Here is a 24,213-nt window from a genome sequence, read left to right as displayed (position 1 = left end):
AGTTTACGTTGTCTATGAATAATATGACAGCTCTAGCTATGGTCTACTGGCAACACCTGTCGTATTACGTCTGTTATCTATGATTTCCGCCCGCTTCTGTCGCTGGATCTGCCCATTTTGACGTTTGGTTATTGGAATTGAATCTCTCAATTTATATCAATTATATTTTATCTCAGCTCTAACTATTAGCAATGGCACCGAAAATAAAATTTATAGAAGGTGAGTAGCATTTATTTAACATTAAATATTGTTGTATGTATTGGTTTGTTTTACATGTCTTCATTCTTTTATGACAGGAGAAAAGGTGTTGTGTTTTCACGGACCTCTAATTTACGCAGCGAAATGCCTGAAAGTGTCAACAGCGAAGGAAAAGCAAACAAAATATCTGATTCACTACGCTGGCTGGAACAAAAAGTAAGTTTAATTTGTTTATTAAACTTAAAAGGTAACCTTTTTCACTTAGAAACAATGGATGTTGCGTTTTGATCCACTGATTCTACCAGAATTATTGGTGGAAAAACTCGTTACCAGATGACGGGCGGCCACACTTTTCAATTAATTACCACTAATTTATTATGTTTTTTGATTTGGCGGTATATTGAGTATTGTTTTCAATGTTGTGTATTATTATCCTAGTGTACATTTATGAACAGGTGTGAATGTAGGTACTATGATTGTCTCGTTTGACAGGGATGGTAGGTATGTTTAATTGATTTTATGTTTCCTGTATGAACTATTTCATTTGATTACTTATAATTTGTTGAAAATTGGAAAAATTGCATAGATTCTCAAATTTCAAATGTTACACAAACTATTGAGGAGAGTTTTTGTAATCTAGTAGTGTTACTGAATGGGTGATCTGTTTATTAATTCGTTACTTATTAATTCTGTGTGCACTTGTTGTATTTAAATGTCTTGCTGAAAAAATTGTCGCATGAAGATCAATGTTGGCCATAGTTTTCATTCACTAAAACCACGGTTAGTTGAACTGGATCAGTCCAACCTTTCTATTTTAAATATTGAATGGTTCTGAAAATAAATTGTTATGTTTTCAGCGGCCGTTTAAAGGTTTCTAACACACAGCTGTGATAATATGTAATATCTAAATAAGGTTATAAGGGCGTATTCTGTGGGATTAATATTGCTTCATCACATTCTTTAGCATAGGATATAATATTTCTTTCAAGAATATCTTACTATACCATCAATTATGTGAGCATATGTGTGTAACATATGTTTATTTGAGATCTCTAATCAAATCTTTCATAACACTCTTCTACCAAAGAGATGGTTTCTCAGAATTATATTGAATATCAGTGTGGATTAAAATATACATTCCAATCTTATTAATCTTTTTAATATCTATTCGGTAAAAATATTCACATTCGACACTTTTTTTAAGCTTTCCGGGCTGCCAATTGAAAGTGTCCTTATCAATCATGTATCCAGTATTTTTTTTTGGTACCTTGTGCTTTTCTGATTTTCAAAATTTCAATGAAAATCACCAACAGATTTTAAAATAAAGGACAAATGTGAGTTTTTTAATGGAATTTATGTCTAGAAGACACACCTTTTAACTGCCGGTAGGTGTATGTATGGCGGCACCTTGCACGCCGCGAATTTTATTGCAAAAATAAAAATCAATATAAAAGTTTAAGTTAATGTTTCAATTCTGAATATGTGACGATATTCCCAATATATATCGTGTGTTCAACATGTTAATATGTTTAAAATAATTGATTTACGTTAGTAAATCCTGTTTAAAAGCGGTGCATCTAAAGACGTCATTTTTGCATGAGCGGCGTTCCGTTCACAGAAAAGTACGCGTCTTAAGACGTCAGTCATTGGCAGCCATCCGGTTAAAGGACTATCCTCTAAAATGAAGCCATTATAGCGGTAAGGGAAAATCAGTCATCAGCATCTTCTGCTCTTGCATTGCTCAACATTACCATCTTTTCCGATTCATGTGGTGCAGATGACTTGGTCAGCGCAGTTTTTTGGATTGTATCTTCTTCTTCAGTTGTTGCGATCTCTTGGTCTTGGTCAGTAGACACAGCAGAGATATTTGTTATATAATATAAACCTAGTACTTAATTGATTTCACTTTCAAATTTGTGATTTGTCACAGTTGTTAGCAGTACCTACTCATTCTCTAACTGTTATTGGAAAATACAAAAATAAAACTTATGTTGCTACTGAAAAATCAAGTAGAAGGATTTTTGTATTAATTTAACAAACATATCATTTATCTATGAGACATTAGATTTATGGATCATGTTTGTGATAATATGATTGTTTCTAAAATGATTTTTGAATATTTGTCAATTTCGCAAAAGAAAATGTCTTCATTGTTTTCATTATTTATTATGTAAAGTATTTAACGGAGGCGATTATTAGGTTGGTCCCAGATGATGTTTCGATTATTACAAGTATCCAAAATGATATGACGAACATAGCATGATTAGCCTGAATATTGTTATACGATACTCTATAACTATTTTTTAATATTCATGTCTATAGCTGGCATTCAAACTAAACATACTCACTAACTGTTTTATTTATCATTTTTGATGTTGTTATGGCTTAATTCCAGCTTTGCATCAATCTGTTTTGTCCGTTCAGGTTTCTTTAATTCTTAATCCTTTCTACGCAAAGCAGGACATCAAGGCAGGTTTCGTCCGCTTAAATAATGTGGAATAGGGATTGTATATTTTTTTATTTTAATTAATACAATGTCTTTCCATCAGCAATTGACAGTTCACACTATTAAAAAAATTATAAATTATTAATTGACACGTTCGCGGACACAACGTCTATAAACGTCGTATTCTGTGAAATGTGATATGGCAGAACATCCATTGACGTCCTATATTGTGGAATGGAATACGACACGACGTTTATAGAAGTCGTATTTTGTATTAAAACAATATGTTCCCTGTCTACTTGTGTCACAATGCAAACACATTTCCATTAGATAGTGTCATATTATCTTCTACAATATATCTAAATCGAAAAGCTAAATCGAGTAAAACATTCTTAATACAATAATTTCAATCTGTCATAATATCAGTAACATTTCTATGGCCGGGGTGTAAAACTACATAAGTCAAAAAATTCAATTTTTCGTTTTTTACTGATTCTATAAGTCAGAGTAATTCTGCACACTTGTGTATAAACACACAAGTCAAATGCTGTCAGTATGGTGTTTTAATGCAAATAAACACAACCACATAAGTTATTTCTCTCTGAAAAGCGGGGTGTAAAAACACATAAGTCTGACTTATGTGATCATGCACAAAATTAAAATTTTAAAGTGGCAGCACCGGATGACTTATGATGTTAGTAGCCGTTTGACAGTTCGTTTAGTTGAGTGTATTATTGTTGCTCTGAACTCATAAAAGGCGTTTAAACTATTTAAACTGATTAATACGTTACAGTAAATACAAAATAATGTCAGAGATCAAAAAAAATACTTGCATTGTCATTATCAAATAAAACTGAATTGATAAGATCGCAAGGTAAGTTTAACCACACTTTTGTAACTTTATTTTATTTTTTCATAAACATAATTTTATTGAGAGTACATTTGGTGCTTTTGATTTCACACAATATACAATATGAATTTAAGTTTTGTTTGTTAACTTTAACAACATACCTAATATTAATATAATTTTTGTATTTCAGCACAAGCAAAAACGTTGCCATTTGACTCCACGCATGAGTTTTTGGATCAAGATCAACCTTTAATCTCTAGTGATACTAACCATATCAATAACTGCCGAAATGACATTAATCCGGATACATCGAGTCAGAATCTTGAATGTTTGGCTTCAACTCATGAACTTAATTATTTGTACGTTCAAAATGAAAGTACAGTATATGACTTTAGCTCTGATGACTCTGTCATTGACCCGCCATATATTCCTCCATGCCATAATATAACTGACTCTACAGAATCAGGTTCGGAACACAATGAAATTGAAGACGTAATAGTTTCACAAGAGTCTCCGCAATCATCAAAAAAAGACACAAGAAGTATACGTGAAGAAAGAAAACGCAAAAGGAACAGTGGCCAAGAATACCATTCAAAGGCTGGGAAGTTAATTAAAAAACGCATTCAACTCCCTTTATCTAAATGCAGGATGTTGTGCCAAGATCGAATCATAGAAAGTCATCGCATCAAGTTTTTTGAAGAATATTGGAATCTTACACAGCATGACAAAAGGAGTGCTTACATATCGTCATTAATTTCCATTCATAATACGGCCGTTCACCGACCTAGATTTCAAGATCCCAGTAAGGAAAAATTCAGGTTTAAATCTTATAATTATTCGCTGGATATTGAAGGTAGTAAAATTAAAGTATGCAAGGGTTGTTTTCTAAAAACGTTTGGTGAAACAGACAATTTTGTTAATCTTGTCGCCATAAAAAAACAAGCTACTGTAGGTGGCACACAAACCATTGACAATCGAGGTCAGCATATCCCTTCAAATAAATGGAGCGTTGAAGATTTGATGAAAGTTTCTGAACACATAAATAAATTTCCATCTTATGAAAGCCACTATACTCGCCGTGTTAATGACAAAAAATTCTTGCCATCACATTTAACCATAAAAAAAATGTTCGGTATGTACAAAACGGAAACTGAGAATCATGTATCTATTCGATACTACAGGGAGGAATTTCACAGACTTAAGCTTTCTTTCAAAAAACCTAAAGTTGATACTTGCAATGAGTGTGATACATTGAAAATTAAAATTGACATCTGTGAAAGCTCGGAAGAAAAGCAGCTATTAATTTCAAAGAAAAACATTCACTTAACAGCTGCAGATGGTACATATAAACAAAAGAAAGTTGATAAAGACATTGCTATAGACGACAGTACTGTGAAATGTCTAACATTTGACCTCCAGCAATGCCTACCTACGCCTGCATTAGCTTCATCTGTAGCATTTTATAAGCGTCAGTTGTGGACATTCAATTTGACTGTGCACGATAATGCTACTAAAAATGCAACATGCTACATGTGGCATGAAGCTATTGCTGGCAGAGGTGCAAATCAAATAGCATCATGCTTGTACAAGCACATAAGTAATTTTGATTCTACAGTGCGGAAGATAATACTATATTCAGACACCTGCGGAGGTCAGAATAAAAATTCTCATGTAGCGTCAATGCTTTTAGCATTATTACAAACTATTGATCACATTGAAATAATTAATCACAAGGTTCTGGTATCGGGCCATTCTCATATGGAAGTTGATTCGGACCATGCTGTTATTGAACAGAAGAAAAAAAAAATCAGCAGCCAAATTAACCACCCGTACGATTGGTTTCAGCTAGTCAGATCGTGCGGAAATAGATTTGAAGTCGTTAAAATGGCACAATCTGACTTTTTAGAATTTTCCAGTTTGTTGAAAGGCCCACTTGTGCTGAGAAAGAAAGATGAATCTGGCAACCCATTTAAGTGGCACGATGCTCGTTGGCTGAGATATACAAAAAAATTCGGAATTGTTTATTTCAAACCAAACCTAGAAGAAGAAGAATCTTTCAAAACACTATGTTTAAGACGGCGAGGTATTCCAGAAAGGATGGAAGCAAGTGATCTAACTTTTCCTCAGATAAGCAACAGTCCTTTACCTATTAGCCAAGAGAAAAAGAATGACCTTATATCTCTATTGCCGCTAATTCCAACCATATTTCATGAGTTTTATCACCAGCTGCCCTCCAGGAACATGCCTGATATTGATCCAGATTTAGTGGAATCAGAAGAAAAATAGAAGAAATATTAATTATATTTAGTTTTCAATGATTTATGTATTTTTTGGTGATTCATTTGTATCTTGGTGTATTTTTGAAGTAAAATTTTGTTTTTTATGTCTCCTGGTTCTTTTTTTCTCTCTCATTTTTTATAATAGATTAAATTCCTCTTTGTAATATTAAATTATATTCAATAAATCTGATATTCCTTGACAAAAATCAAATGTTTTCATTATTATTATGATTTTTTTTAATGTTCTAATAATTGGCCATAATCACATAAGTCAGCCAAACAAGAAAAAAACTCATGTGTATATACACATAAGTCAGCTATTTACTTTATTTTCAATATTTCATACTGTCTTATGAATTCATTACATATAAAATAACTATAAACTGAAAAAAAATTAATTGAATAGCAAAGCTTTCTTGAAAAAAAAAAAGATATTCACAAAAAACACTCTCCTGAAAAATGTTATTTTTTGACTTATGTAGTTTTACACCCCGGCCACAGATTTATTAGCTAACATGTCGCACCGTGAGTGTAAAACCAAGGCATCTAAAAAGACATATTTTTGATATATTAGGGTTTGAAGTCTTCATTTTGTTAGGAGAAATAGAGTTTCTAAAAAAAAACATAATATTTGGTTCATATCTACATTATATTGCATGTTCTTTCAGTTACTTCACTTTTACATTATCAAGTTCACAACTTTTGCAGTTGTTTTGCATCTTAATCTCGAAATTGAAAAATTTGCAGATGCCTTAGTTTTACACTCACGGTGCGATGTGTCCGCGAATGTGTTCACTGTGACAAAATTTGATTTTAATTAATTTCGGGTATGTTTAAATACATTAAAAATATTTATATCTTCCTTGGCACTGTTCTATTAGCGTATCCGTGACTGTCCAGTTTAGCCCTACAACGTTTATCAAAGTGCAGAATTTGGAATCTTGCTTTTTATCAAATTTAAATGCTTAGTCATAAACCAAATAATAAAATGTACAGTTAAATTGATGTCAGCAATTTTTATATGAATACTTTCTTACAACTCACCGATGATTTCAATCATATGAATTATAGAATGTCTTGTAACAACAGAGAGGAATAATTTTTTATGAGCATATGCATTTGAATATCCATTTTTTATATGTATTGATTTTTGTGTTTCTGATATAAGGTCATTGGATTGAATTTGCACTAGCGTCTTCACTTACACATAGATATTGAATCCATTGCATCTAAATTTACTATACTAAATGGACACCTTTCCAGGGTAGTGGCGAATGGTGGAAGTAGGCTTTTAAGATCCGACATAAATGGTGCATACTAAATTTTGTCAGTCATACTTATTTCTTTTCATTTAACTAAGAATACAAATTGCAGATGTTGCTGAATAGTTTTTAAAATTCAATTAAACCTATTTAAACCATAATATTTGTTTATGTATGCAATGGGCAATTTGATGAAAAAAGTGCCACACTTTTCAGTCATTCTTATTTCTTTTTGTTGAATTAATAATACATATTACAGATGTTGTCAGTTAATTTTTTTTAAATCTTTAAGCCCTGCTCGCTGAACCATAATAGATAAAAAACATTCTTCTATCTATAAAATATCTGAAATTGTGATTAATGTAAATGATTTAATGGCGTAATTATAGATATATATAGATGGACCAATATTTTTTGACTATTATCTATTATGGCTTGGTTTATGCAGGGTTTAATTGAATTTTAAAATCTAACCAACACTATCTGTCTAGTAGTCTTAGTTCAATGAAAACAAATACATATGACTGACAAAGTTTAGTGTGGACTATTTATGTCGGATCTTAATAGCCTACCTCCACCCTCTGCCACTTGTCCATACATGGCTGAAAATTTCTCTATCATAGTATTATTATTGAGGACACATTTTTTTTGTTTCCATTTTGTTTTTTTCGCATTTATTTGTGTCTTGTATTGTGCTACAATGTATAAAATTGACTCATCTTGAGATTTTGTTTGGCAATCATATCACATTGCGCATTCTTATCTGTTCCCATGTTCTAAAGCTCTGGAATTAGCACTTATAAAATTTCCATATTTTTTTCTTGATAATGAAAAAATACACATTGTGGACACGATCTTGCACATTCGCATTAAAATGATTTGCATATGAAGCGATACTTGTCAAAATGATGTCATTTGTCAGTTTGAAATATTTGAACTGGGAAGGCTCGTTACCAAAACCCAAAAACAGACTAAAACTTAACACAAACTGTTAATTGGGTCTTTATTTCAAGGTTACAGTATGTTGTGTAGCTTTTCGTTTGTTTTATGTCCCAAATGACTGTTTGTTCCTACCCACTGAGTGAATGTAATGCATTGCGCTGTGATTCGTAAGTAGTTCTACTTTGGTTACTCTAGGCTACTCAAATCCGTGTCGTAATCTATCACTATAAGACCTACCGATTGAGCAATGTGGTAAATTAGTTGCGCAACTTGCCTGATATTTATTGCAAAAATTCTCCAGCTGTCATTGGCTAATCGCAGCATTGTTAATATGTCCTTAACTATTTGCTTCAAATTGTAAAATGACCATGGATTTACTGATGACAGCTGATTTACTACTGTGATATGTGTCGCTGAGTTTCAAACCCCGCTATAACACTTTTTTGAAATAATTAAGATATATATATTGATGGATTCGTTGTTAAAATCTCTACATGCAAATGTTATCGCCTCTTTCAAAATCCGCTACGATTAACTGTCATTTATGAAACAAAATCAATGTGTCTATCAATACCCGCTATAACACTACTGGAACATTCCAAAACCATTTTAGTTCAAAAAGTTTTTATTGATTTTCTCAACATAATGAAAAAGTGTTATAGCGGGTTTTGAAACTCAGCGACACATATTATTGAACATTATATAATTTTAGAAAAACACTAACTGAGAGAGTATATCACAACCAATAGAAAAAACTTTTTTTTTTTTGAAAAAAGTAAGCCAACCGGTCGGGAATCGAACCCGGCATCTCCAACGGGTAAACGCCCCAAACTCGTCGCATTCAACCATTATGCTACGGAAGACATACTAATGACGACAATATTTAAGCTATTGGCTATTAAATACCTACCACTCAGCGCTCTTCGAAATCATGTTACTTCGAATTTGAATTATTCGTTTGAATAAAAGAAATAGTTAATTAAAAATTATTAGCAAGTACAAGAAGTTGCTTAAAAAATATTGGAGAAATTCCTAGACGTCGGTTAGTAATCATTTGTAATAGTAAAATAGCTACCTACTTTGATTTAATAAACAAAAATCGATTGCCGAAGTAACATGATTTCGAAGAGCGCTGAGTGGTAGGTATTTAATAGCCAATAGCTTAAATATTGTCGTCATTAGTATGTCTTCCGTAGCATAATGTTTGAATGCGACGAGTTTGGGGCGTTTACCCGTTGGAGATGCCGGGTTCGATTCCCGACCGGTTGGCTTACTTTTTTCAAAAAAAAAAGTTTTTTCTATTGGTTGTGATATACTCTCTCAGTTAGTGTTTTTCTAAAATTATATAATGTTCAATAATCAGAATGATATATTCTTAAATCTTGTGAATTATTCGTTTGAATAAAAGAAATAGTTAATTGACACATATTATGTTTGATATTATCTCCACATATTTCTCAGTATCACTATCTTAGAAGAAATATCGGTGGAATTCAAACTATAATGTACAAATATCATTTTATCATCATCAAATTATTCGTTGAATAAAAAAAATTGTTTATTAAAATATCTTTTATTAAAATATCATTTGTGGCGGATACAAACATGATTTGAGACACTCGTGGCAACTTACAATAAAGCTGCTGGGGTGTCATCTGCTTGGTAGCTCTTCCCAGTGCGATAAATGTCTCCTTTAGGACTGATTCTGGTTTCATCACTGTATCAATGTCATCGGCATATCCAAGGAATTGCGCGTCTTTGTAATATGTGTTCCTTTTTTGAATTTTAGTGTAATACCTCTTGTCTGAGAGCTTTGTGTTTGTGTAACACATCAAAGGGTTCGGATTGAATCCTCACTTGACCTTTCACTTTGCCATAGACGTTTTAATCAGCTTTTTAATTTATTAGGGATCTTCAGTTCGTTTAATGCTTCATACAGATTCGGCCTATTGACCTTGAAGTCAACGAATAAATGGTATGTATCTATCCTATGTTCATGGCATTTTTCCAGGATTTGTCATTGAGCAAATATTTAATCGGTGGTTGACTTCGCTGGGCAGAAATCACATTGATTGGGCATTCATTCAACCATTCTTCTATACAGATGAATCAAGATCACCTTATAAATCGTAGTAAGAAGACCCAAGTCTTTTTTATAACGGGTATATTATTACCATATCCCATTCTTTGAATTAGTCTTTCTTCCTGCCTTATCTTGCACATAAGATTTTACATACTTAATAAAAGGTTTTCATTGTCCTGGCATGGACATGGGTTTTATAATTCATAAGTTTATTGATGGCGCTTGAGACTGAAGATGGAGTACTTTCTTCATCATCGTCTGAATATGTTTATCGGTAGCTCCATCTAGTTAGAGAAATTTAGGCCTGCATCCTCTATATAGCTCAAAATTGCAAAATTAAATTACAGTTAGTTTTTCTAATTTATAAATGTGTATACTAACTTTGCTTTCAGTTGGGACGAGTGGGTCTCTGAAAATTGTGTTCTAAAATACAACGAAGCAAATTGTCAGAAGCAAAAGGAGGTCCTGAAAGCACACAACTTATCTGTTAAAACAAAGAAAGGTTTGTCAAACAATTATTCTCCAATTATAAATAATATACATGCTGTACTAATTGTCCTCCTTTGACCCAGAAATGGCTAACTGCCACACAGAGTGAACTAAGTAGACCCCATCTTAAAAACTTACAAAACAACGTCCATCTAAACTTACCTCACGTAAGTGGAGTATATCAATATCGAAATCAATTTGATTGATCACAGTTATTGCCCTCTCAATTGGTATTAACAATGGCAGGTTAGTTCTGCACCATGGGAGAACAAACAGCGGACGCTCCCGATTTCAGATCATTAGGGACACACAAATCAGTACTACTACTAAGAATGGCAAAGTTTCCATGTACAATGCTTATCTTGGAAAAAATATGTGGCTAAATATAGATCTCTTCTAAACTTTAAACTACAGTATATATCTAAGATAAAGCCAGTCGGACAGAGCAACAGATAATATTTATACAGCCCAAAGAAAAGGAGTCTCAAAAATTTCTTTTGAATCTTCTCCACATGAGGCCATACTTTAACCGATGTGGGGTTCAGACAATTAACCCACTCTCAAGTGTGCTTCTAACTATAAATCTAATTATAGAATATAATTTTTAATACAGTAACATCCGGAAGACCCGGGAAATACTCAAGACGAAAGTCAACATTTGTAGCGATTTGTTACAAAAGAAACCATATGGCTACTAAACGTTGGTTTACTGTCAAATCTAATGCTAAGATCCTTTACAGATAATATTTGGGAAAGATCTACCATGCATTGAATATTGGAAATACAATACTTGTGAGGTTTTGGTAAACCATAAAATATTACATTTATCAATATTGAAGTCCAGTTTGTTAGTCTGCCCCAATCTAATATATTATCTATATCAAGTTTAGTGTTTTTGTGCAAAATATTGTTTTCAGTATTGAGTGCAAATATATTATATAGACACCCCATAAGATTCTATTATTTATAAAGTAGTTTAAATTTGATTATAGGGTCTCTAAAGAAAAAAGTGGATGCTGAGGATATTGCATCGCTGAGCAAACTCATTGATCAGACATCCACCTCCAAGGAGAAGGAAAAGGAGAAAGAAGTTAAGGAGATAGAAGTAAAACAAGCAACCATAGATCCCGACGAACCCATGCCTTCGACATCATCCTCTCAGTCCTCGCAAGAAAGCAGCAGTGACTCACAGAGCTCCAAGAGTTCTGATGGATCACGGTAACGTAAACTTTTTCTTGTGGTCTTGATAATAGTGCGGATGCTATAATAGTGTCTGACGCAATAACAGCAATTACAGTGAAACCTCGTTTCTACGATTTTTAAGGGACCCTAAAAAAAACGATAAATACGGGATACTTATATAAAAAAATATTTCGACGTCTTAAATTATCTTATGTTTCTCAGCAAGAGTTCTAGTTTTTTTCATGGGGGGCATTTTAGTTGCGGTTTATAAAAATTCATGATACAAGATGTGAGGCAACCTGAGCGGCCTGTGAAAACAAAGCAACGCGACTGAACGGGCGGTCAGGCGAGATTGAGCGCCTACCGATCTGTGCAAACAAAGCCTAATAAAAAGTTTCATAAAGAATTTTATGAAAGCGAAATGAAAAATATTAAAAAAAACGGTCAATCGGGATAATATTATTTGTGACGGGAACATAATAATTTGCAAACAAAGCATCATAAACAGTATCATAAACAATTCTACGAAAGCGAAATGAAAAATATTCAACAAAAACGGTCAATCGGGATGATATTTGTGACGGGACCATAATATTTAGACGATAGATCGAGGAAAACGATAAATTGGGAAACAGTTAATGCGTTAATTATTTAACTTCATTACGGCGACCATATTCCAGTAGGATACAGCTAGTACGTAACAAATGGGTGACCGTATAGCGGTTGGATATGCAAACCTTGACCTGTGGATTACGCAAGAAATATTTTTCATACGGCACTGAGAATTTTATTAAAAAATAGCCCGATCCATCCGCCTACTTCCACCTATATAACTTTGTCAAAAATATGTTGTTTTAATTTCATAAACATCGGTCTTTCGAACCCTCTCGATCTATTGAGATTCGCCGGTACGATTACATCAGTTTAAATCTACAAGGTATTTTTCAGCGGCTGCACAGTATATATACAAAATATTTTCATTCGAATTGAGTGTGCGCCGATTCATTTACTTGTAAAGTTGAATATTCATCATGTGCGGGAATACGAAAAAGACAACAAAAAACGAAAAGAAATGTGTCGAAATATTTCTAAAAATGTACTTGAACTTGTATTCTGGATTATGTCATTTATTATTCGCGTGTCACCCCAATTGTTTCAAAGTCATAAATTGAGCTCATTATTGAAAGTCATAAATATATAGTAAAGATGCATCTACACGGAATGAAAAAATATATATTATTATATTTTAGAGGATTGCAAGTTTTACCAATAAATTACGAATTACTTATTATAATTAAGGGATATATAAAATGTATAAATGTTTGATAAAAAAACACACACACACACGGGTATGTATACAATATAATATAAAATATAAATCATGGAATATTGACTTTTCAGCTATATTACATATTATCGTCGCGTGCAATTTAATGCTTATAAATTTTTAAAACCTCACGCAAAAAATGTTTTTATAGCACTGGAAAAATTTATGCAGATTTAAAAAAATAAATATTGTTTTTTTTATAAAACAGAAAATGACAATCACTGACATAACACAATGCTCAATAAAACTGAAAAGTTTAATCAATTAAAAATCCAAATTTCACTCAAAAAAAATAACAAGAAATTATTATAATATTTTCAACCAGTGTGGATTTACGCTTAAATTAGTATGGCCAAAAATGTTTGGCTTTCAAAAATGAACGATCCATGCGGGAAAACGATTTATGCGTGAACGGTAGATCGGGATTCCACTGTATTTTAATTAAAAATCGATTATTAATTGAACTGGCGTTTACGTGGTAGAACTTTGTTTCAAAACCCCATTAAAATTGATTATATTAATATTATTTTAAAAGGGAATTCTTCCAAAGACCTCGAGAAATGGAGCCTAAATATATGAGAATCTGGAAAAAGAACTACTAGGACTAACATAATCGTGGGTGTCAAACCACCTTTTGATTTTGTTGGACCAAATTAACCCGGCCGAAGCGTAAGTTTCAATACAGAAGAAGCTCTGTCTGCGGTTCGTTTTTACGAAATGTTTTTGTTCGCTCTATCATAATAAATACGGCATTAAAAATTAGTGGTCTCACATTTATTGCTTTCAAACACATAAAGATCGCTGTGACACATATAAAATAGGAATTAATTGCCCAATGCACTCAAAAATACAGAACATATATTTCAGTAACAAATTTCTCACCCATATCATTCGTCAGCCATGTTTGCAGAACGAATTGGAGCTCTGCGACCAATGACATTATTAATGGACGACGCACTCAATACAGTAGCTAGCAAGTAAATTCGCGCATTCACATGTATAGGTAGATGTCACGCAATTTCCATTATGTGATATCACGCATCGGGAATTTATAGCAATATGACCTTTATTGTAATGGCGTTAGAGCAGTGTTTCTAATGTCAATGTTCATTTGAGCGAACGCGTTCGAACCGAACCATTCGGCAGACCCAACAAAAAGCATCAGGAATTTATAGCAATATCACCTTTATTGTAATGGCGTCAGAACAGATTATGCCATTCAGCAGACCCGACAATAAAGTGAGTGTCATTTTCTTTTCCAGATGATTCGTCCATATTAATGTCATTGTCTGCGACGCACTGCCCAATATGTGATATGCGTTAATTTCACGGTACAAATCAATTAATCACACACTAGAATTTTTAAACATATGCCCCTTTTGGGTGAGGAATTCACATTAATTATTTTTGATTGACACATTTAATATTTAAATCTTAAGTTTATTTTTTACAAGACTTAACACTTAAAAAACACACAAAAACAGTTTTAAAAATGTTTTGTTGAGTGGTATATTTTATAGCATGGGTTCAAACATAATCCTACATCACAAGCTACGCAAACATAACGGGAAAGTGTTTGTTTTTTTTGTTTTTCTTCGAATTGCCATATACATGACATCGATGTCGAGGCTTATCGGTATTTCTAGTCGGCGGAAGTAACTCTGGCAAGTGTCGTGTCGCGGTTTTCGGTCTAGTTAATAGTCTAATTGGACTATCGCTTGTTGACGGTCTAGGTTGGGGTGTATTTAAAGGGTTCACTTTATATTTATTCACTAATTGTTTAATCACGGTAAGCTGAAACTCACCCAATGTTTGTTTACGTCCTGTTATAAATTTATACAAATAAAATGAATTGGTACTGTTCGGTTATACCGGAGGCAGCGGAAAACGCATTTTGAAAATAGTCGATAAACTGGATTATTTGTTAGTTTGGGTTAGTTTAGGTTCGGTTAGGTTGGGTTAGGTTAGGTTAGGTTAGGTTAGGTTAGGTTAGGTTAGGTTTGGTTAGGTTAACCTAACAAATAATCCAGTTTATCGGCTATTTTCAAAATGCGTTTTCCGCTGCCTCCGGTATAACCGAACAGTACCAATGAATTTAATAAATATAAATCTATCATATGGAACGCCACTTTCTTATACCATTTGATGGACTTACGCATGCACGACAAGCTACTGAGCATCATGTCGGCTTTGTCAACTGTGTCCATATTTTTGTTGTAGTCAATGACACATTTGGGTTTTTGAATGAGCTCACCAGTCCTGAAGTTTATTTTTCCTGTTGGCCCAAAAGATTCGTCGTGAAGCGTGGTCAGCATGTGAACGTCTCTTCTGTCATGCCATTTTAGAGCTAAAAGGGGACTGTTGCACTTAGCCTCAGTCTCTCCCTTTTTCAATTTTTTAAAATCCGGCATCTCTTTTCGGTTTTTCCTAACCGTTCCACATGCATTGGTCATATTAGCATGGAAATAGCGCCGGACTGGAGTACCAGTTATCACACCACAGTGTACCTTTGCCGATATAGTCATTAAGCAGTTTCGTGACGACCTCACCAGAAATTCCCAAATTGTGTGTGTCCTCTATATCGGTCCCTTCTCCACAATAAATAATGAAGTCTATAATGTATCCAGTGAGAACATCACACAGGACGAACATTTTTATTCCAAAGCGATGGCGTTTAGATGGAATAAACTGCTTAAAAATCAATCTACCTTTAAATACTATTATGGATTCGTCGATACACAGATTCTGGTGTGGTATCATTGACTCTCTGAATATCTTTCTCGTGTGTTCCAATAGTAATCTAATTTTAGCGAGTCTGTCTGGGGTGGTTGTGTTTACATTGGGATCAGAAAAATGCAGCATCAAAACATATAGAGTTCCGGCACAGTAGTATCTTCCCAATTGTGTGACCGCGATTTTGGTCCAAGGTTGGTCACATTGTACGTAAAGTTAAAAAAAGTGTTTGTTTGGTTTACAATTTTTACCATAATATCACTATTTAAAAAATGTTCAAAAAAGAGACACTCGGGAGAGGTTTCATCCAAGTCATTCGATGTCACGTCAGATCGAAAATCATCGAAATCATGAATAATAGGAATATGAGGCCCCGTCCTCCAAGATCGTAAGAATTCAATAGGCTCTTCGATATCACGCTCTACATCTGCATCGCGGGCACTGTCCTGTTGGTCCAATTCGTCTTCAGACATGTCGTAATCCGAACTCAACTCTTCAATCACGATTGCTCCTATATTTACATTTTCTTCCGCCATGATGTTTAAGCACAATTTTAAATTCGACAAAAAATTTGAATTGTTTTTAATAAGTTTTTGTACGCTGACAATAAACACGAGTTCAAACACACACAGGTAATTAAAACCAGATGTACACACACCAGTTATTAATATCAGTTTAAAATTTCACTCAAAGTACAGACACAACAATACAAAAATGTAATTATAATAATCGCCACACAACTTATATAAATGTTTTTACAATGTTTTATCGAAAATTAATAAACATATAATTGTTTTAAAATCAGTTTTCAATTACAATGCTCGAAAATACGACATATAAGATGTAACGCGATCGCGACAAAGATCAACACAATATTATGATTCCTTGCACATTCCTAATCGCGAGTGATGTAAATGGCTTATTGCGCAGGCGTCGATAATCGCTTGCTCCTTCAAATCGAAATGTGCCTGCCGGCGAAACTCGATAAATCGTAAGGGTTTGAAACATTGATGATTATGATATTAAAACAAAATATTTACGAAAAAGTTATGTAGGTGGCAGTAGGCGGATGAATCGGGCTATTTTCTAATACAATTCTCAGTGTCGTATGAATAATATTTCCTGCCTTATCGACAGGTCAAGGTTTGCGTATCTGACCGCTATACGGTCGCCCACTTGTTACGTACTAGCCGTATCCTACTGGAATACGGTCGCCGGGAAAGGGTTAACTGAAGAAGAATTTTTTTAGCTCTCCCTGCCAGTGTGGCCATTATTTACGTACATTTCTCATAAAGTTACAGTATTTTTTTAACTCTTGCCAAAGAAATTGATCTGTGTATTTAAAAAATTCTATTCAGAACTGAGGAAGAGTCTTATGTGTACCTACCAGAAAAAAACACCCAAATGCATTATGTTTACACTACATGTAAGGAAACAAGTTTTTTGTCTAAATCTGTCCAAAACTGTAATCATTTCAGCCCAATTTTAGAATCATAGAATTAGGTCAATTACATAATTTATTAAATGTGCAAATATTTATAAAGGTAAATCCTGAAATATGCATTTGTCATGAATGAATAGTATAATTTTTTTAATTACCAAATATATACTTATATTGATGCTTTTGAATACAAAATATATTTGAGTTTATCTTCTTCCGCACTACAACAAAGGCCGTTTATAGTATAGTCAAGCCACGGCACCAAACAGTGATTTTCGGTTGCAGCTCTAGTTATTGTTAATACTTTGAATGCAATATGGTAGAAAATGTTTGTTGTAACATATTGAAAAAAATGTTAAAATGTTAATTAACCCGGCACCTGCCTCAAAAATCGTATGACGCACCATAACTACGCATGAATTTCATTATCGTCTTTGTTCTATACTAAAAAAAGCAATAAAAAATATGTCACAGCTCCAGTCGAGAACCCAAAGCCATTAAGATAATTTCGACACACTAAAAAACCGTAATAAATCAGTTATAATATCAGAAACACTCGAACAAACGAATGCTATCCAAATTTGAAAGAACTTACCGCAAGTCGCCATTTTGTAGCAAATAGTTAGAGCTCTGCGCGGTGTGTAATATTTCGACACTTGTGCATACGTTCCCACGAATCGAGCGTTACTAATTTTCAAGTGCATATCGATAAATCACATATTAATGTCTTCGGGTTGAGTCGTAAACAAATATAAAGGGGACCCTTTTAATATATTTAAACTACACAAACACTTCACTTATTGAATATTATTGATAAATTAACACGAACTCACATATTAAAAAAAAAACAAATACAATAATAAACCTATTTTAAAATTCTTTAGATGTGTGATATATTTTAAAGCAAGGTGACAGACATAACGCAACATCACACGTTGGGCACATATAGCTAGAGAGTTTTGTTTTTTTCGGATTTTTTTTAGAATTCCCGCATACGAAACATCTTCTAGGCTTATCGGTATTTTGTGTCGGTAAAATGTATTCTGGCAAATGTCCCGTTGCACTTTTAGGCAATAATCGTACGGGATTATCGCTAGTTGACGCTGTCGGCTTAGGCAGGGGTGCATTTGAAATTCTCACACTCTAGTTGTTTTATTACACAGAGTTGAAAATCGCCCAATGTTTTTTTGTCAGATTTAATAAATTTATATAAATAAAAAGCATTTAATAAATATAAGTCGATCATGTGGAATGCGACCTTTTTATACCACTTGATCGATTTTCTCATACACGACAAGTTGCTAAGCATCATGTCGGACTTATCTACCGTACCCATATTTTTGTTATAATCTATAACACATTTTGGTTTTTCAATGTTTTCGCCAGTTCTATAGTTCACTTTTCCCGTTGGTCCAAATGATGCATCGTGGAGGGTGGATAGCATGTGAACATCCCTCCTATCGTGCCATTTCAGAGCCAAAAGTGGACTATTGTACTTAGCCTCGGTATCTCCCTTTTTCAGTTTGCTGAACTCTGGCATATCTTTACGATTTTTTCTCACTGTACCGCAAGCATTCGTTTTGTGAGAGTGAAGGTATTTAAAGAGCGCCGGACTCGAATACCAGTTATCACACCATAAGGTGTGACCTTTCCCGATATAGTCTTTCATTAGCGTTGTCACTACCGTACCGGAAATACCGAGATTTTCATTGTCTTGTATGTCAGTCCCTTCCCCACAATAAATTATAAAGTCAATAATATATCCTGTCATTACGTCACACATCACAAACATTTTTATTCCAAATCGATGTCTTTTGGAAGGAATGAATTGTTTAAAAATTAATCTACCCTTAAACACGATTATGCTCTCATCTATGCAAAGATTCTGATACGGTATCATCGTTTCCCTAAAAATTGTTCTTGTGTGTTCTAACAGTAATCTAATTTTAGCTAGTCTATCATTTGAGGCGGTCACACTAGGATCAGAAAAATGAAGCATTTGTAAAATAAGTTGGTATCGATTTCTAGCCATTATTTTCCCAAAAATGTCTGCATGCAGGTAAGGATCGGTACTCCAATGTTCCTCTATCGACGTGTGCTTATTTCGAGTCATCAGCATTGATACGGCAAAAAATGTATACAACTCCGGCACTGACGTGTCTGTCCAATTGTGTGACCGCGATTTCGGTCCGAGGTCTCCCGCACTGTACGAATGGTTAAAAAATGTATTCGTTTGGTTCACTATTTCCGACATTATATTTTTATTCAAAAAATGTTCAAAGAAAAGACATTCGGGAGAGGATTCGTCCAAGTCGTTCGATGTCACGCCAGATCGACAATCATTGAATTTGTGAACTATTGGAATATACGGACCAGTTCTCCATGACCGCAAAAATTCAATTGGCTCGTCAGAGTCCGTATCGTCAACATCATGATCAGTCTCATGTTGTTCCAATTCCTCTTCCGACATGTCATAATCTGAGTCCAATTCCTCATTAGTACGCACATTTTCTTCCTCCATATTTACGCACTATAAAACTATGAAATGTTTTTAAAATGTTTAACTACAGTATTAAGAAACGCCAAATCACAGAAACCATTAAACTCACACACCATAGTTATTGATATCAGTATTAATTTTCACATTCACTAAAATGGGACACGGTAGACAGTACAAAAAGTATTTTAAAAATCGCGATAAAATAAAATCATACGTTCAATAGTTAATCATGCCAGTTTTAATGTGATAAGTACACCAGACAGCAAAAAAAGTATTTATCAACGATTGCGGTAAATATTCAACTTGTATGCGATAAATACAATCCCGCGCAATGGCCCGCTCGGTTGAAAGTCTGTCGTATACTGCGCAGTCGCGGCGCGCAGTTCAAACTGATTTCTGTCGACCGGCAAAACTTGGCCGTACGAATTGGTTCGAAACTTTGGTGATTATTTTATATTTAGAACCAATGCTTTTAAAATATGTCATAGGTGGCAGGAGAAGGACAAATCAGGCCAAATTTATGTGAAAAAATCAGTCCCGTATGATAAATATGGACGCGGTGGCATCGATTTATACACATGCGCATTGCGAATTTGGCCGATTTGTACAAGGTGTGTGACATCGGCGCCGGCCGGGTTAATGTGAATGAAATATGCAAATGAAAATCTTCATTTACTCATTGTATTCTAAGTTAAGCAATATCTAGCACCACCATCATAACTCGCAATTTAGTGCCATGACCTGACTATAGACGGCCTAGGCCACAACCCTATATGGGTCTTGGTCTCCTCCAATATCTGTTTCCAACCAGGTCTATCCAAAGCCGTTTCCCTTTAAATCCAACTGAACACTGTCACTCCATCTTGTACGAGGTCGACCTTCTGGCTTCCCGAATGTTAGTTTTTTTTGCTATGGGTGACTTGTCCATCCTGTGTACATGGCCCAGCCATCTAAGGCAGTCCAATTTGTTAGACTGTATGATGCGATGCGCAAGCTTCCATACAAAGCATACATCTCATTATTGTATCTCCATCTCCACTCGGACACTGTCATTAATGAGCCCAAAGATACCATGCACCACACTCTGCTCAAATGAGCCAAACTTCCATGTTTTTAGTCATGTGCCAGGTTTCCGAGCGATACATGACAACTGGTCTTATTATTGTTTTTATGTGTCAGTTGAAACCTAGCACCTTCATTAGAACGAAGTGACATTTCTTGTCTGTCACAAATTCCCCTCTTTATTTGGATTTCCATGCTACTCTCACTGTTATGGAGTACCCCCAGTACACGAAATACTTACCCTCTCAAAAATGCTGTTGTGCACCCTGAAAGTAACACAAGGTCTGTTTGGACCTCTGGATATAATTATGTTCATATTTGGTTTCCTCTACATTTAGCAGAAATACTTCTCTGACAGCATTTTTGTTCCGGACTATGGCTTCAATATGGTTCGCATATGCTAAGATTTGATGTGATTGTATATATATGGGAATATTGAGATAGATGACAATCTTACTGAGTTCGGTCTTATGCGTGAATTATATTGAGCTACTTTACGAGCTGTTTGTTGGCGAATTTACAATCTGCCTGTAAAGTCGCCCAGTGTAATCATTGAACAAGCTAACAAGCAGATTATAAACAGTCTACAGAGAAAAGTTGAAAGCCGGTCAACTTTACACGCTACACGCCGGCGTGTGGGCCTACTGCGTCTGCGCAGTAGAGCGTAGTAGCAACCTCCCGGTAAAAAAACGAACTACGTTCTGTCAAAATAGTCGCTGGCTTGTGGCTTCTCAGCGAATGGAAAATTTTGTGTGTCATCATCACAATCGCAGTAGCTGAATCGCCCGCTTTTAAATTTGCTAACAAACAGCTCGTAAAGTAGTTCAATGTAATTGACGCTTTACAGGCATTCTTACTGCTTTTTCAATTCTATATTGAAAAGCAATTTGATCTCCTTGTCTGAGGCATAATATTAGTGTATCAAATGGTTGACCTGTGCCCCAAGCAAATCATTTACATTATAATATACAAACGTAGGGTGTGAAACTACAGAATATGATAATTATTATACATAGAAAGGCAACCAAATACACTAGACTTTAATTATTTAGAAAATTTTAATAAAAAATCAATTATGTCATACGTATATTACTGAAATGTTATTTCCCGAAGATAGAGGCTTTAAGAGCGTACATAAGTGAAACGGCAAATAATTTTCAACTGTATGTAGAATGAAATTACGACCGCGTTGTCATTCGGAGAGCGATAGTCAAGGCGTCTGCACGACGATTCGTTTTGTCATGGCGTCGGATGAAAATATTCTTATGACTAAAAAAACTTTACGTATGTACTTAAAAAAGAAAAAATGTCAATGAATATACTATTATTATTACGAATATAATAATAAACATAACATAAAAAGGACGCATGTTGAACTTTTATGACAAACTATATTTCGTTCGGCTTCCGTCATTTGCACCCGCGACCCGCATTCTGCGCATCGCTTGGTCACAATCTTTTTAGATCATGCCTCAGCTGAGGTATAAGCCTTAAGGTGAAATCCCGAAGATAGAGGATTTACAATGGTGCCATGTTAGTACCATCATAAGGCTCTTTCCAGTTATTGTCCAACCAATTTGAATTCTATCAACTATATGCTCAATAAATACAGAATAATTACATACCATATCAATGTTGTATTAATGACCGCTCAGAACATTCTTCGCCCACAATAATTTCAGTAAAATTTTTGTCACTATATATGCGGTGAAGAATTCTAGTCAAAGTCGAGGCAAACAATATTCCTAAACCAGACCTATCATACCTTTAAATTGTACTGTATGTCCTGTTTCAGGCGAAAATCATCTCGCAAGGAGACACCCGTTGATCCTGTGATGGAGGTTCCTCTCAGAGTAGAAGTGACTATAATCATACCTGATGGGCTCAAGGTCTGTCTTGTGACTGACTGGTTTGCCATTAACAAGGAAAAGCGACTGGCAGTCCTGCCCGCCAAAGATACAGCACTGCAAGTATTGCAAAACTATGTAGAGTATGAGACGTCCAAAGGGCTCAGCCTACAAAAAGAATCATTATTGACAGATTTTATCGAAGGTATAAAACAGTATTTTAATAGTACTCTGTCAATCCGGCTTCTCTATGAGACAGAGAAATCTCAATATAAAGAGATCTGTCAACAAAACCCTAATACTACCGTTCTTGAATTATATGGAGTCATTCATTTAGTGAGACTGTTTGTAAAAATCGGATGGATGCTGTCCTACAGCTCTATCCAGGGTGAGAACCTCGACAACATTCTAGGCCGCATTCATAGACTGTTGGATTACATTAATTCAAATATATCCCGCTATTTTAGACCTGATGATTACTACCAGAATCCTAACGCCTAAAAATGAACATTTTACCGGATATTTCAATTTAATATATCCCATAATATTTTTAATTTTTCAATAAAATATCTTAACTCTTGAAGGATCTGGTGTCATAGATGCGATAATAAACATATGATTGTGCATATTTAATTTTTTTTTTAATTACGTTGATAGATTTTGCGAACTAAAAATTAAATTGAAATCTGCATAAAAAATTGTTTTAAAGAAGTGTTTTTTACATGAGCATTTTTATTTTATAAATGCCGCCGAATAATAGAGGGGATGGAAAAGATATTTAAATCTCCTGGCTTTGATAGCAAATAAATGAAAGATTGTGGTATTAAGGCTGTATTCATTTCTGTTGTTATATGTTATTGATAAGTAACTAATATTCATTAAAACAAAAAGCGAAAATTGATTAACGATGATGATAACAGTGTTAAAATCATATCTTCTTTTTTCTCTGATGAATTTTGATACATGTCCACATTGCAAATGAGTTATTTCAATGTTTTGTGTATAAAAAAGCTGCAATTTTCAGTGAGTGTCAAAAAGTTTTTAAATAATACGGTACCAGTGAAAAATGTCCATTGTGATAGCTAGAGACATTATGTCCATTAATTTAAATATATTTTCGATAGTGTAGGTATAATATATGTATTTAACTTGTGATATTGTGACCATAGTTGAAATTTTTGTACTTAATGTATCAGTACAATATATTCTGTATAAAGATATCCCCAAACTTAGATTGCATTACATTCCAGTACATACTAATTTATTGCTCTCTAATTTCTAGATGTGTGCCACTAATGCTAGAAATACATTACCATCACACCATGTGAGCTCACAGTAAAAATGTGCAAATCGTTTTACTAGGTATATAAAATGTTATCAGACGGATGCTTTCATCCCGTAGCACATTGCAAACCAGAATCTATTAGTGTCAGTTAGCAGTCTGACCAAAATGTATCAGAAACACCCAAGGTTAAGGGCATATCAATCCACACCACCAACATCACACGTACTATAATATATTTTTATTTTTTGCACATTTACACATTTCTTTATTTGTCTCGTATGCGTTAT

The 24,213-nt window shown here is 34.2% G+C and overlaps 1 protein-coding gene across 1 annotated transcript; it reads left to right on the top strand.

Annotated features, from left to right (window-relative positions):
- The first annotated feature begins 81 nt into the window (after nucleotides 1-81).
- LOC147079600 (mortality factor 4-like protein 1) lies at nucleotides 82-23,978 on the top strand. Its single transcript, XM_085942227.1, has 5 exons — nucleotides 82-219; nucleotides 297-414; nucleotides 10,453-10,562; nucleotides 11,542-11,767; nucleotides 22,590-23,978. Exons 1-5 carry the CDS (start codon nucleotides 192-194, stop codon nucleotides 23,140-23,142), a joined length of 1,035 nt encoding a protein of 344 aa, XP_085798353.1. The 5' UTR covers nucleotides 82-191; the 3' UTR covers nucleotides 23,143-23,978.
- The last annotated feature ends 235 nt before the right edge of the window (nucleotides 23,979-24,213 follow it).

Source organism: Rhyacophila brunnea, unplaced genomic scaffold, assembly GCF_057557595.1.
Source record: "Rhyacophila brunnea isolate RB1 unplaced genomic scaffold, BYU_Rbru_1.0 scaffold_1, whole genome shotgun sequence".
In the NCBI taxonomy this organism is placed as follows: Eukaryota; Metazoa; Arthropoda; class Insecta; order Trichoptera; family Rhyacophilidae; genus Rhyacophila; species Rhyacophila brunnea.
Note: the sequence above shows the minus strand (reverse complement) of the source record. Positions and strands in the feature narration are given on the sequence as shown.

What these genes read in the sequence shown, in the direction of transcription:
- LOC147079600 (XM_085942227.1), top strand. Translation starts at nt 192, where the DNA reads ATGGCACCGAAAATAAAATTTATAGAAG. An exon ending in TACGCTGGCTGGAACAAAAA is followed by an intron (nt 415 to 10,452) that starts GTAAGTTTAATT and finishes CTTTGCTTTCAG; the next exon opens with TTGGGACGAGTGGGTCTCTG. An exon ending in AAGAGTTCTGATGGATCACG is followed by an intron (nt 11,768 to 22,589) that starts GTAACGTAAACT and finishes GTCCTGTTTCAG; the next exon opens with GCGAAAATCATCTCGCAAGG.